General features: G+C 48.1%; 1 protein-coding gene across 1 annotated transcript in view; it reads left to right on the top strand.

Annotated features, from left to right (window-relative positions):
- Window positions 1-12,814, top strand: part of zbtb16a (zinc finger and BTB domain containing 16a) — an 80,470-nt gene extending 67,656 nt beyond the window's left edge. Inside the window, exons 7-9 of the mRNA XM_076979445.1 lie at window positions 1,890-2,060; window positions 5,856-6,023; window positions 7,377-12,814. Of these exons, the coding sequence (XP_076835560.1) occupies window positions 1,890-2,060; window positions 5,856-6,023; window positions 7,377-7,606 (569 nt within the window). The 3' untranslated portion in view covers window positions 7,607-12,814. The remainder of the gene's footprint in view (window positions 1-1,889; window positions 2,061-5,855; window positions 6,024-7,376) is intronic.
- The last annotated feature ends 1,117 nt before the right edge of the window (window positions 12,815-13,931 follow it).

Consider the following 13,931-nt stretch of genomic DNA (forward strand, 5'->3'; position numbering starts at 1 on the left):
TGTGTGTCTGTCTGTGTGTGTGTCTGTCTGTGTGTGTGTCTGTCTGTGTGTGTGTCTGTCTGTGTGTGTGTCTGTCTGTGTGTGTGTCTCTGTGTGTGTCTGTGTGTGTGTGTGTGTGTGTGTGTTTAGGTACACTTTCCACCTATCCCTTTGGGTGTTTGCTTGTGAATGAGGTGCATGAATGTAGGTTATTGTGCCACTACCTAATTACATACAAGATATGTTTAGGTAGTGAGTTAGAAGGCCAGGCTGTCTGCTGTGGGGGTTTAAGCACACATGCAGTCCCATGTCCACGCCCACCCACCGATCCTTGCCTAGAAACACTGGAAGCCTATCCTATCAGTACTCGGCGTTCCCTGCGTGCCGCACCTTAGCTCATGTTGCAACAGTGTCATAATAAGATAGTCATAGTAAGACGCATAATAATTGATTCCATTTTTCCACTCTATATATGGATGTGCTCGTCTAATTTGGCTGTTATAATGGCAATGAAAGAAAGATTTACTACTTCTCATCAACCTGCAGTAGATCTTAGCTGTCCAGAGGGATGGGGAGGTTGATGAGCAAAGAGTACCGCACTGGTGATGCAAGACACCCCCCATCCCATCCTGCCGAGACCTCTGCGTCCTCTGGGTCAGAGTCCAGGTCCCATGTCTCGCGTCCCGTCCCTGTCCGGCCCATCTCCTGCATGCCAGCCTGGTTTCCCAGCTGTCCCGGTCCTGGCCCTCCCCTTGCCTCTCCGCTTTTCCTCTCTCTGCGCCCAGAAATGTGAGTGTTTGTGCTTTTAGACTTTATGTAAATCTCTGTACCGTCTGAGTTGAGGCAGGGGTGGGTGGCACAGGTGGGCCTGCGTGGGTCGGCGTCACGGCGTGGCGGCCTGTCGCTCGCCTTCGCATCCAAATGTTCTGATCCCACTGGGCGTCCCGCCTCAATCGGCACTGATCGATGGCCTCCCGCTTTATTGATAAATGAAGAACGGGGGGCAGAGGGGCTGGAGAGAGTGAGAGAGTGAGAGAGTGAGAGAGTGAGAGAGTGAGAGAGTGAGAGAGTGAGAGAGAGAGAGAGAGAGAGAGAGAGAGAGAGAGAGAGAGAGAGAGGAGTGAGAGGGAGGCCACAGAGAGCATCTAGGAGAGGTAGAGCTCGGAGCGAACAGGGTAAGGTGGGATTTAGACAGGCAGAGAGCCAGAAGGAAGACTTGTCAGTATTTATTTGCAGCGAAGGAGCAATTCAAGCACACTGAGCTTTAAGAACAGGCCTCCTCCCGTCTTGCCTCTCTGTCTCTCACTGATTGATCCACGTTTCCGCGTTTATGAACACGAGGTTTGAGCTCCTCATAGATTTTTAAATTAGCGGCAACTTTGCCCCAAAGATGCATTATTGACTGATGAAATGGAAGCTGAGCTCGGAACGTTCCCTCTTTCCCCCAGTGTTTTCTGGAGTCTGGTAATTGAAAAAGTGTGTGTGCGTGTGTGTGTGTGTGTGTGTGTGTGTGTGTGTGTGTGTACTTGTCTTTATAGAGCTAGGCATGCAGATGTGCATAGTTTCCATTGGTGCATATTTCAGTTTTTAACTGATTAACGCTCTCATCCAGCTGTTGACCTCTTGTGGTCTTGCTGTGCAGCTGGATGTGACCACGCGTCTGCTCGGAGGTTCTGGTCGTGCAGTAGAACCGTCCACTGTTCAGAGCTGATTGTGCAGCTGATGCAAGTGCTACAGTGGCACTACACTCAGACGAGGTTCAGAACCACACCAAAGGGATTTCAAGTGAATGTCAGATCGTTCGCACAGATGTCCTAGTTTTACAGCTGACATGAAATAGGGGTTTCATTCTGTCTCTCTCTCTCTCTCTCTCTCTCTCTCTCTCCCTCCCTCCCTCCCTCTCTCTCCAGGATCAGACATGGCTATCTTCTGTCTCCTGTGCGGGAAGCGCTTCCAGACGCAGACGGCGCTACAGCAGCACATGGAGGTTCACGCAGGCGTGCGCAGCTACATCTGCAGCGAGTGCAACCGCACCTTCCCCAGCCACACGGCCCTCAAACGCCACCTGCGCTCCCACACAGGTCTGAGCCCTCACCCCCACCTCACCCCCTCACAGGTGGGCTGTCCTCTCTCCCCCCACCACTGCTCCCACACAGGTCTGAGCCCTCACCCCCACCTCACCCCCTCACAGGTGGGCTGTCCTCTCTCCCCCCACCACTGCTGCCACACAGGTCTGACCTCTCACCCCCACCTCACCCCCTCACAGGTGGGGTGTCCTCTCTCCCCCCACCACTGCTCCCACACAGGGCTGGGGCCCTCATCATCACCTCCCAAAGCCATCTGCAATGCCAGCACACCACAGCATGAAAGCAGCGCGCTACTTCGAGCTAGTTCATGCCAAAGGGATTATGCTCCAAAGATGAAGGGGGGGGGAAATGTCCAGATGTTCCCTCAGCGATGCCAAAATAAAGTAAATGAGCAAACGAGCCCAGGCACCCTAGTTTACACAATGGCCCACATAGTCACATCGTTTTGATGCTTCGACTAGTAAACAGAGTTTGTTTTCCCTCCATGTCCCACAGAACACGGGGGGGATTCAGAATCTGTCCACGTCTCACGGTGCACGCAGCTTCTCTGTTTTATCTCCTGACCCTGATAGCTTCACAGTACCTGACCCGACGGCGGTGCGCGTGCGTAGCGTGCTGCGTTCGCGCGCGCCGGTCCGGATCCGCGCTGCTGCGTTTTCCCTCTGATGTCCCGCGTGTCCCGCCACGGCAGTCACGTCGTCTTGCTGGAGGGGAGCGGGCCGAGCTGACAGGTCATTTAGTGGCGGGGCCCCCGCACCGTGATGCCTTGTGACAGCGGCGTTATTCGCCCGGCCCGGCCCGCTTCTTCACACAGATGAGGGGGCGCAGGAAGCAGGAAGCCCCATTCCGTGCGGGGGAATATGAGACGATGGAAATGAATCCCATTTTCTCCCGAAAGCCTCCGTCCACCCCCCCCCCCACCCCCCGTCCTCCTCCACGCTTGACGTCTGACCTTAAATAACAGGGCCGCGCTTCAGAGGCTCAGACCTCGTCTGGGATAAATATTTGAAGCGAAAGCAGGAGTGATGAGCAGAGGCCGTCCGCGGTAAGGCGGGGAAGATGGGCAGAGGTACTGTACGCGGCCGGACCGGACACCGTCTCAGAGGAGACGCCCCCACACACACAGACATCCCCCGCGTCCCCGTCCACCTGCATAAATGTCAGCAGCTCTCCCCACGGCCGAGACGGAGGGAGGGATAGAAGATAGACACAACGTTGCGCTTCTTTGAACCCAATTCCTCTGTAGGCGTGCATTAAATTACAATGAGCAGTCACAAGCAGCCGTTTAATGTGATGTGGGAGCTTTTGTCAAGGGATTTAAAAACGGGGAAAAAATTTTGCGATTGGCCCAGGCAAAAGCACTAAAAATAAGTCCCTCATTTTTTTTTAAACAAGGGGTAGGGGGAAGCGAGCCAGTCCTCACATTTAGACCCTCTTTGATCTTCCTAATCTCATTCATATTTTCCCCTCATGCCATAGAAGGAATCACTGCAGTAAAAACACACTGATGCTCTGCTGGTGATCCACACAGTTTCTGCCTCACCAATAGTGAAACCTACACAAGAACCGCAATAATCCGCCGGCTGCTGTAATTATTCTGACTCCGGCGTAAAATCCTCCCTTAAATTGCTGGCTGAGGTTCCAATGCCAAAACAGTAACTAAAATTATTAGAAAATTTGGTGTTCTATATATAAAGTATCGTTTTCAGATTTCGGGGGAATGAAAAATGAGAGCCACCTACAAACAGGAGAGCGCTGGTGCGTATACAGTGGGAGTGATGGCCGCCGTCCATCGGGGGTTAATAATCATGGCTGCTTGCACACTCCCTCCCTCCCTCTCTCTCGGCGCGGGCTCCTGCTGCCGGCTGGGCCTCGTTAATATTCCGTTGTTGTTCTGGTCTTGTGTTTTATTCGGAGCCCATTTTCCATCTGCGGCGGGTGTTTTGTGTTCGCAGCTGTGTTTGATAGTGCAGGCCAGCCGAGACCCTGGCAGTGATGGAGCCCTGATTTACGCCGCTTAGTGCATAATGAACTGGGCCCTGAGCCTCAGCCACAGCAGGCCACAGGCGGCTCCCACGCGCCCTGGCCAGGTACAGCGCCCCCCCCCCCCCCCCCTCCTAACCACCAAAGCCAGCCCAACCCCCCAGGGCACAGGGACGCAGGTGGCAGCCCCCAAGCTTCCCTTGCCCCCCCACCAACCCCCTCCGTCCCCTCCTCTCCTCAGTCCAGATTCTCCCTCTGCCTGATGGCTCGCTGCGTTTTCGGGCACGGAGGGGGGAACACAGTACCAGGCGCCGTGGCAGCCTCTTGATCTATCACCTTGTATCTTTACTGCCTACAGGCTTAATGTATTCCTAACGAAAGTAAGCCCCGCCAAGCCCTCGCGCCGCTGCAAAATTTGATAAGCAGATTGGCTTACGTCCGTGGCGGCAAAATACCGCATTTACACGAAGCCAGCAGCCTAAAATAATGCCTTGTATTAGATATATGAATTCCTGCCCCGTAGTATCAAGTGCGAGCTGTCACCAATTATTCTTCCAAATAAAGATTAAAGATTCTTGTACTGATTGTGGGAGCAAGCCACCGAATTGAACTCTGGGGCATTTGCAGCGAGGAGCTTTCTTTTGGGCTCGGCACAGATGTCTCTGATTGAAGCGCAGGCTTAGTCGCAATTAAAGTCAGGTGAATTTGGCGGGATTACTATTCCTGTCGCGTGCCGGAGCCCAGACGCAGACGGTGATGGATTGCGCGCGCTGCAGCGGCAGAGACGCTAGAAAGAGCAGAATGTCTTACAGCGCGAGCCACAGATAGCTTCATGCAGACAAATAAAGACCGTCACTTTTATTGATTTTTTTTCTCTCGAGCCACCGCTCTTTGTTTTTTCCTATTCTTGATTTTTCCCTTTTTTTTTATTTTTATTTTTTTGTTATTCTCTCTGTTCCCATTAGGCCGGGATAGTTCGTCGAACAGAAAGCTGTGACATTTTAGCCCAAATAGCCGAGCGGGTGTAAAATGTGCGGGAGCGTTTAGGTGCGGCTCGCGCCCAACCTGCCCGAGGAAATTGACACTGTCTCGTAACGGGGGTGGCGAGAGGCTGAGCATGACAGTACATAACGAGAAACGCAATTTATTCGTCGGCACGGTGCCGCTCGGACAGCCAGATAATGAAACACGTAGGTCATTCACAATGACTTAAACCTTCAGCGCCGTAGTGAAATGCATTAATCGAGAACATTACACGCCTGGCAGCGTCGTGCATCTGTACAGGGTGAGAATGATCTATGAGCGGAGGATAGTCAGACACAGGAAAGCAATTAACAAAGGGCAAGAGAGAGCGCCCTGCATATCATAATATCCCTGATTATTGGCATCTGAATATCCATTACATGCATGCCTGAGCACCAGTAATACCATGATGAAACTTGGCCTGTGTATAGAGCATCATGATATGTAAATGAGATGTTATTTCTGTCACATTTGTGTCATGTTCCACTATATCTCAAATGTTGCAGGCTGCATTTTTTTTATCACAATGCCCTATAACAACCTAAAAACTCTAAAGCTAAACCCATCACTGTTTTGTTGTATCAAAATCTGTAATATATGGATCACTGATCTATTGTATGCGCAAAATATTGTGGAACAAAATTGACAAGCATCCTTTGCCCATAGACGTAGAGGAATGTTCGTAGAGGAATTCCATTATGACTCACCTTACTCTTTAAACCATCACCTCTAGCCCCCCCACACGCATGCATGTGCTAAAACATGGCGTGTCCTGTGTGTCAGGTGACCACCCGTTCGAGTGCGAGTTCTGCGGGAGCTGCTTCCGGGACGAGAGCACGCTGAAGGGCCACAAGCGCATCCACACGGGGGAGAAACCCTACGAGTGCAACGGCTGTGGCAAGAAGTTCAGCCTGAAGCACCAGCTGGAGACCCATTACCGCGTGCACACAGGTAAGCCCCGCCTCTGCCCCGCCTCTTCCCATCTTCACACCCTCCCCCCACGGATGCAGCAGGACGAGCCGGTGCGGCAGGCGTGCGTTAATATCGCTCTCGCGCGTTTCCCTTCGGCCTGCAACACCATGGTTGCCAGAACTCTTCTCAAAGAAGCCGTGTGATGCTGTTAAGATGTCTGATTGATTCCAAGATCTTCTATAAGACCCTCACCAAAGGGCAGCAGTATTTCCTCTGCTGTCAGCTCACCCCATGACAAGGGGATTAGGGCTGTAGAGCAGAGCCTGGGGTCTCTCTCCCCATCAGCCAAAGCCCGCCCCCCCCCCACTGATGCTTGCTCAGACTGCTGTTAAACCCTACTATCAAGGCAGCCTGTCAAATGATTGTTTTTTTTTTTGTTTTTTTTTCCCCTTGTTGGCCAGTCCTGGTCTGGCCGGTGGAACCGGGCATGGCCCAGATAACGAGAGCAGTGACGAGCTCGCAGTCAAAGGCCAGCACGCACAAAAGAGAGCGGCGTGACGGAGCATCGACACGGCTGGCCCGCGCTGTCAATGGCCGATCAATAGCCGAGCTCCATTTGCAATTCATTATTGCCTGGTTATCCGAGGCCACCCTGTTTACAGTGCAGTTAAAGTACACCGCCGCCGCCTCCCGAGGATTTAACAGCTGCCTCGTTAGAGCCGTTTACATGATTGGCCACAGGCAGACATGACCTTGCACCTGGCACCTGGGTCACGGCCGGGCCCGTCCGCCGCTGGCCTAGTGCCATGGGGCGGCCCGGTGAGCACTCCTACAGACCCTGGGGTTTGCCCTCCACTCCTCTTTACGCTCTCTGTGACATTTTTTTAAAGGTCAACATTTGGAAGACTTATTTGTTATCGTCAGACTAAATAGAGCATATATTCTGTTACTGTTGCTAGGTATTTTTTTGTCTGAATTCTTACAATGGGGGGAAAATGGTTAGCTATACAAAAGCTGTTCAAAAATCACACGCCCATTTATTTAGTTAAAAACAGGCGGCCTGCCTACACTCCATGTAGATGAAAGAACTAGAAAATGCCGATACTCTGTTAGTTTTTCTGACTGTTTGGAGCTAAATACCATCGGTGTCTTGTCTGTCCTGTCTGTGCCCGTGTCCCGTCTCCCACAACCCGTCACTCAGAAACTGCCCTCTCCCTCATTTAGCACATGCCTATTACATATTTAGCATCTCCAGAGGGGTTTCTTTAAACCCACTGGCCCAGCGTGCTTGAATGCGTGAGTGTGCCGGGGGAAGGGGGGCGTGTCCTTGGCGGTTCCCCCGGACGCCACTGGCTCGTCCGCTCCTCTGACTCCTGTCCGTCATCCACGCAGGTGAGAAGCCGTTCGAGTGTAAGCTGTGCCACCAGCGCTCGCGGGACTACTCCGCCATGATCAAGCACCTGCGTACGCACAACGGCGCTTCACCCTACCAGTGCACCATCTGTCTGGAGTACTGCCCCAGCCTGTCGGCCATGCAGAAGCACATGAAGGGCCACAAGCCCGAGGACATCCCCCCCGACTGGAGGATAGAGAAGACCTACCTGTACCTGTGCTATGTTTGAAGTAGGGGGCGTGGAGGGGGCGGAGCATGTCCACCAGGAGGGTGGGGCGAGGGGCGGGGTTTGTGGGGCGGCCAGGCCCACTGAAACGGGGTTAGATGGTCGTTTTGGAATGCGAGAGGATGTAGTTAGAGGAAGCGAGCAGTGGGTGGGGGTGGGGGGGCACATTTTTGTCGGAGGGGGCTGGGCAAAGCAACGTGGGAGAGGATGTGACATAGAGACAGGATGCAAGGACACTGAAGAAAAAAAAAATTGTACCCGTTCAGTATGGCTTCGTCAGGGCGAGTCCCCGTGGTGGTGTGGCGTTCTGTCGTGTTGTAATGGCACCTTGTGGGGTACTCATCTGCTCACAGGAAGCAGCGTCTCAAACAGGAAGTGTGCTCTACTCACTGAGGTCATGTGGTACTGCTCATCTTCATGCCAGACATCAACACACACACACGCACTCAAATTAAGATTCTCCCACTGTCTCGTAGAGGACTCATAAAAATGATGTCTTCTCCTGCTTCTTAGTATAATATTGTTTTCCCCCTTTTTTTTTAACTTGAAGTGGGATACTGCCCCTACTCCTGGTTAATTACTGTTCATATTATGAACTTAGAGGTGACATACCAGGGGCTGGTGTCACAAGCACTTACACCTTTACATCTGCAATACAGGTGGCCATGTGTATTGGTTCTGTTTTTGAGCAACTGAGACAAAAGCTTCAAAGAGAGCATCTTTATTGATGTACCATAGACACTCAGTGGGTAGAGTCTTCCTGCATAATTTACATTCATTAAGAGTTTATTGGTTTAACCAGCATACAGATCAGCTAAGCTCTCAATGTTCCATTCATAAATGTCATTTCACTTTCTCACCATAATCTCTGCTTCTGCAGCACAGCCTTTCACAGCTTCATTGCGCATATTACAAATCCACCTTACGACAACAGATTTTGTTTGATGTTTCTTCTCTGACACTGCTGAGTGCCACGTCTTACGTCTTCTGCTCTCGTTGGATCCCCATTGCAGTGCACACTGTACGTTTCCATGGAGTAATAACTGGACATTTTGGGTTCTGTTGTTGCTTGTTGTCGCGTTTATTCATTATTTCATTTTGACTAAGTACTTGACCGGTAAAGAAATCAGACTAACACAAAGTCATGGTAGCGATTACGCTCGGAAACCAGATTTGGCAGAACCCTGCGTGTGCCCGTTATCTACTAGATATCGAATTGAATCGAAACTGTTTATGCTGTTCTGATATAGAGACCAAAATAATGAGTAAAGCTGCTTTTACCAGTGATCTGGACACTAAAGCACACTGTGACATACCGGACTAGTCCCCACATATCTGAACAGTTAGTGAAGAGTCGGGCCCGTGCTACGAGGCCTGCTCTGTCCAGCCTAGACGGCTGCCGTAAGACAACAGGCAGGTCTTCATGTGGGTTTGTTCCTTTGCTTTGTCTGTTTCCTATTTTACCTTGATTTATCTCAGCACATTGTACTTGAATTACCTCGGATTTTTTTTTGTGACCTCATGTGCTTGTGTTTTTTTAATTTCTCCTTTGTTTCTTTCCTTTTTGTTTTGTATATTTGATTGTGAACGCATGTGTCTGCAGAGGAGATGTGAAATATGATATGTACTCAGAAGTGCCACCATGAAGAGAGATTATTGCATCTTTGTTACCAAACTTGGTACTTTTTGTGTTATTAACCCTGCTTGTTTAAGAACTTGTGGGTGTGGTCGTTATTTGTTTTTTTTTTTTGTAAGCTACCTCTAAGTTTTGTTTTGGTTGTTTTACTTATTTTTTTTCAAAAGCACATTATTGTGTTAGTTTTGCATTATTGCAACTTTTCATCTCATGCTTTTAAGCGTTATCTGTTGAGATTTGTAAGTAACATATATAAAGGATAAAAGTTGTTAGTGATAATTAAACAGAAAAGACAAGCATTTATTTTCCTTTATGCCCCCGTCCCCCACCCCAAACCTTTTTGTTGAGAGCAGAGAGAGGAGAGATTTTGAAGCCTTACGTTTTGGGGAGAAGCATCGACACGGGAGGTATGTTTGGAATTGATGGAGTGTCGTACTTTAAAGTAAACAAAAAAAAAGTAAAACTTGAAAATATGTGAATAGAATTGTAGTTTTGTAATGTGAAAAAAAAGATGGTTCACTAAGCCTGAACCGCTAAGAACAGGTCATATGCAGCAGTGCATTGTGCGTTGGACAATTGGGACTGCAAGTAGTAATCGGAGATGAAAGAAGGAAAAAAAAATTATAAATCCTGTCGGTCAACTTTTCTTTATATGAGTGTAGTCCTGAGCAAGAGCCAACAGAGGCCATTTGATATATAAAATTGTGATATTTTTGTATTGCGTGTCGGTCCCTTTTCCATTTGTCGAGGTTTCAGCAGGGCAAATCTTTGTACAGTTTTTTGGTTTTATTTTCTCTTGGTTTGAATCGTTTGCCTTGCTCCTCTTCGGTAACGTCGGACATAAACGTGTGAATAAGTGGTGGTAAGTGTTGCTTTCTGGATGTCAATACATTGTAGGTGAAGGACTAAATCAGCCACAAACTCCTTTCTGAAAATAGTGAGGGTGAGAGAGAGTGGGAGAGAGAGAGTGGGAGAGAGAGAGGGTGAGAGAGAGAGGGTGAGAGAGAGAGTGGGAGAGAGAGAGCCTGATTTAATGTGATGCCAATGATCAGTTACATTGCACACAAGATTTCAAACAATCATGTTGCCAACATTTTATTTTCTTTACTTGAAGTTGCTAAAATGTAGGGATGGGAAGACCCAGATGGCAGGTCTGTAACTGAGAGGGTCAGGGCCAGACGGCAGGTCTGTAACTGAGAGGGTCAGGGCCAGACGGCAGGTCTGTAACTGAGAGGGTCAGGGCCAGACGGCAGGTCTGTAACTGAGAGGGTCAGGGCCAGACGGCAGGTCTGTAACTGAGAGGGTCAGGGCCAGACGAGCAGGTCTGTAACCGAGAGGGTCAGGGCCAGACGAGCAGGTCTTTAACCGAGAGGGTCAGGGCCAGACGGCAGGTCTGTAACTGAGAGGGTCAGGGCCAGACGGCAGGTCTGTAACTGAGAGGGTCAGGGCCAGACGAGCAGGTCTGTAACTGAGAGGGTCAGGGCCAGACGAGCAGGTCTGTAACTGAGAGGGTCAGGGCCAGACGAGCAGGTCTGTAACCGAGAGGGTCAGGGCCAGACAGGCAGGTCTGTAACTGAGATAGTCAGGGCCAGACTAGCAGGGCTGTAACTGTCTTATGTCTTGTTATATCCTGGAAAACACTGTGAGTTGGGAATCATTTGATCCCGTGTGAGATTTAAAGCAAGCATAAGTAGCTCAGTGTCAAAGGCAGAAATAATGTTGTTTTTCTATGAGTGGGAGATGTCAGCACATATTAAGCAGATACTAAAAAAAAAAAAAAAAAAAGGTTTGTGAAACGGGGCAACAGTAAGAGATCTAAAGACACACACTAGTGTCACTGCTCTCTAGTTCTGTTTTCCTTTGTGTGCGTGCAGGTGTGTGTGTGTTTCAGAAAGAGTGTCGTATATTAGTGTCAACACACTAATCAGATAGTAGTGTTCTATGCCGCTTTTCTCTCGACATGGTTAAAAGATATTGGCATTGATCTAGTTCTTCCCTCAATGTTATACTGATGTTTCTGTAATATTTGTGCCTAAATGAAATTGTTCAACGAATTGTCCATCTATATCTGCTTAGTTTCTGTATTTTCAAATGAAAATAACTGGTGTCTCTAGTGCTCCAGGGATGCCACAATCTTCCTGCCTGTGTCCCCCTAAGGAGGCGAAACCCCGTTAACATTTAATATCCATATTTCCAATTTTTTAAAAAAGAAGCTATTTTGGATCGTCATGGTCTGCTTTTTCATTAATGACTAAATCTTAAATTCTGCATCGCTGCAGTGTTTTGTATACGATTTGAAAGGAATTTTAAGGTGAACATTCCTTGCTTTGAAATATGTGCATTTATCTCAATGATTCTCACACTGAAGGCATTTGTGTTCAGAGAGCAGTTTCAGTCCTTCCAACATCAGCAACAGGTTTGCTGATTAAAGCTAATAACACCTTTTCAAGTTTATTCTGGTGTTTTACTGATATTTACCGCCCCAGTCTAACATTGCTGTTTCTTGTTTTCTTTCTTTTCAAGAGTACTTATGTTGTCCGTGCGTATAAAGAGACAGTAAAGTCAGTCGCCTGGCATCCCTGGAGTTGGCTCACTGTGTTCACGTGTGGTGTTTTAGAAAGAGTAGCCATTTCATGCCGTGTTGCCATGCATGTGCCACTGAGGTCTAGACTAAACTGTCTGAGCAACGAAGCTCCCAGACGTTGTCTTTTTTATTTTATTTTATTTTTTTATTAGCACTGAGGACCAATTGCCCTGTCAGACCAAGCCTAACAAAGCTTTTTTTATGTAACAAAGCATCTCTCCCTCTCTCTCTCTCTCTCTCTCTCTCTCTCTCTCTCTCTCTGTCCTTCTCTCTCCCCCTTTCTTTCCCTCTCTCTGTCACTGCCCTCTCTTGCTCTTTATCCCCCCACCTCTCACTCCCTTTACTGTAACCCCCCCCCCCCCTCCCTTTCCTATTTTTTGGGCTTATGTGTATGTTTTCTTCCTTGTTGTGACAGCACAAGTGCCAGTCGTTGCTCTGTACTAAAAAATAGTGTTTTTATAATTATTTGAATTGTTCTAGTTACGTCTACCTCAGCACCTAATCTTAGCCTAATCTTAGAAGGTGCCCAATTTTGTTTTTGTCTTTTTTTTTCCTGTTTGTTGTCAATTGTAAAAAAGATTAATTTGCATTAAGCTTTGCGAAGGTCCTTTGTCTTTTCCAGCAACTTTTTTGTAGCACTACCTTCTGCCAATTGTGCTACAGGTATCAGCATCATTTTCTGATGTGGTTTTTCTTTCTGTGTAGGATCCGACACATCTCTTTGTAACATTTCAGTGTTCTCTGATGGAGTGTGGAAAAAATAAAGAAATTAAAGAGATTTAATGCTGCAGGTTTCTTCTCAATGTTGTTACTAAGTAAATTGTGTGCCTTTAATAGTGAGAGATTTTTTTACATCCTACTAACAGTAGATTGTTTTGTAGTGTGTTTTTTTTTTTTTTTTTGTATTTTTATTTATGAGTCTCATCAAATAACAATGTTCAGTTGTATTCCTTAAATCTGCAGTTAGAAAAAAAATAAAAAGTGGACTTACGTTTGTCTGGCTTTTTCATGTGTTTTATCTGCTTACTGAAATGTGTAAGCCTTAACATCGGCTAACGAAGGGCCTTCCTCGGTTGGGCTCTCTGCTACATGATTTCATGTCTTTTCTTTTCGGACACCCGTTTGCTCCGCCTGTATGTAAGGGCAGGTGGGCCTCTGAGCAGCTCTTGTGCAGCAGGGAAGGCTGGAGCCTGTGTGAATGGTGCCAACAAGTGTGTGTGTGTGTGTGTGTGTGTGTGTGGCCTTCCTGACGTAGAGCTTCCACTTAATGTGCGTCTATACTTTTATACGAGGACATTACAAATTGTCTATTAATCACTTTAACTAATCACTTAACGCTTTATTTAACCAAAGTAAAATTTAAGTTGTATTGATACCCTTCCAAGTTGATCGTTTCTGTAGAATTTTATACACTTCTAAAATGAAAAAGTACACGTTAATGGTCAATCAAGAGACCTGTGAAGGGGCTCGTTTTAGCGCCCCCTGCAGTTTAGACATGAGCAGTGTTTGTCCACCACTACACTGCCAAAATAGGAAGGGGAGCAAAAAATAAATAACTATAGCCATGAAAGTTCTTGTAGCTGAAAGGCAGTTTTCCTGCTGGGGTCCGGGGAGTGGCACAGGCGTCAGCAGCACCACCACAGCCTGCGCTGACTACTGTCTGTGGGACAAACGGGCAGAAACAAAAGACCCTGTGCTCTCGTTTCCTCCCGCGTGCACACGAGCGGGGAATACAAAGCGCGAGCTTGCAGAGCGAGTGAGTTCTGTGCTGCCGGCCTGGGCTCTTTGCACAGGACTTGAAGGAATCATCTGAACAAACAACAGGCGATCCACTACAATACTACACAGTGTTCCTGGGATTTGGGCTGTTTGTAAAATGATGTGTGGTTGTGTATATGGCGACGTGTCTCCATCATCCAGCTCAAGTGCTGTACTTGTTGCACACAGACGGTGATGTGGACACGCGTCTCCTCCTCGCAGCACAGGAGTGGGACACATGAACATCAGATTTATTTAAATATCATGAGTCACACGTGTCGAATGGAAATGTCAAAACCAAGCTTGTTAATGCCATTGCTAGATTATTAACAATATTCGAAAAAAACACC

This window comes from Brachyhypopomus gauderio, chromosome 18, assembly GCF_052324685.1.
Source record: "Brachyhypopomus gauderio isolate BG-103 chromosome 18, BGAUD_0.2, whole genome shotgun sequence".
Classification (NCBI taxonomy): domain Eukaryota; kingdom Metazoa; phylum Chordata; class Actinopteri; order Gymnotiformes; family Hypopomidae; genus Brachyhypopomus; species Brachyhypopomus gauderio.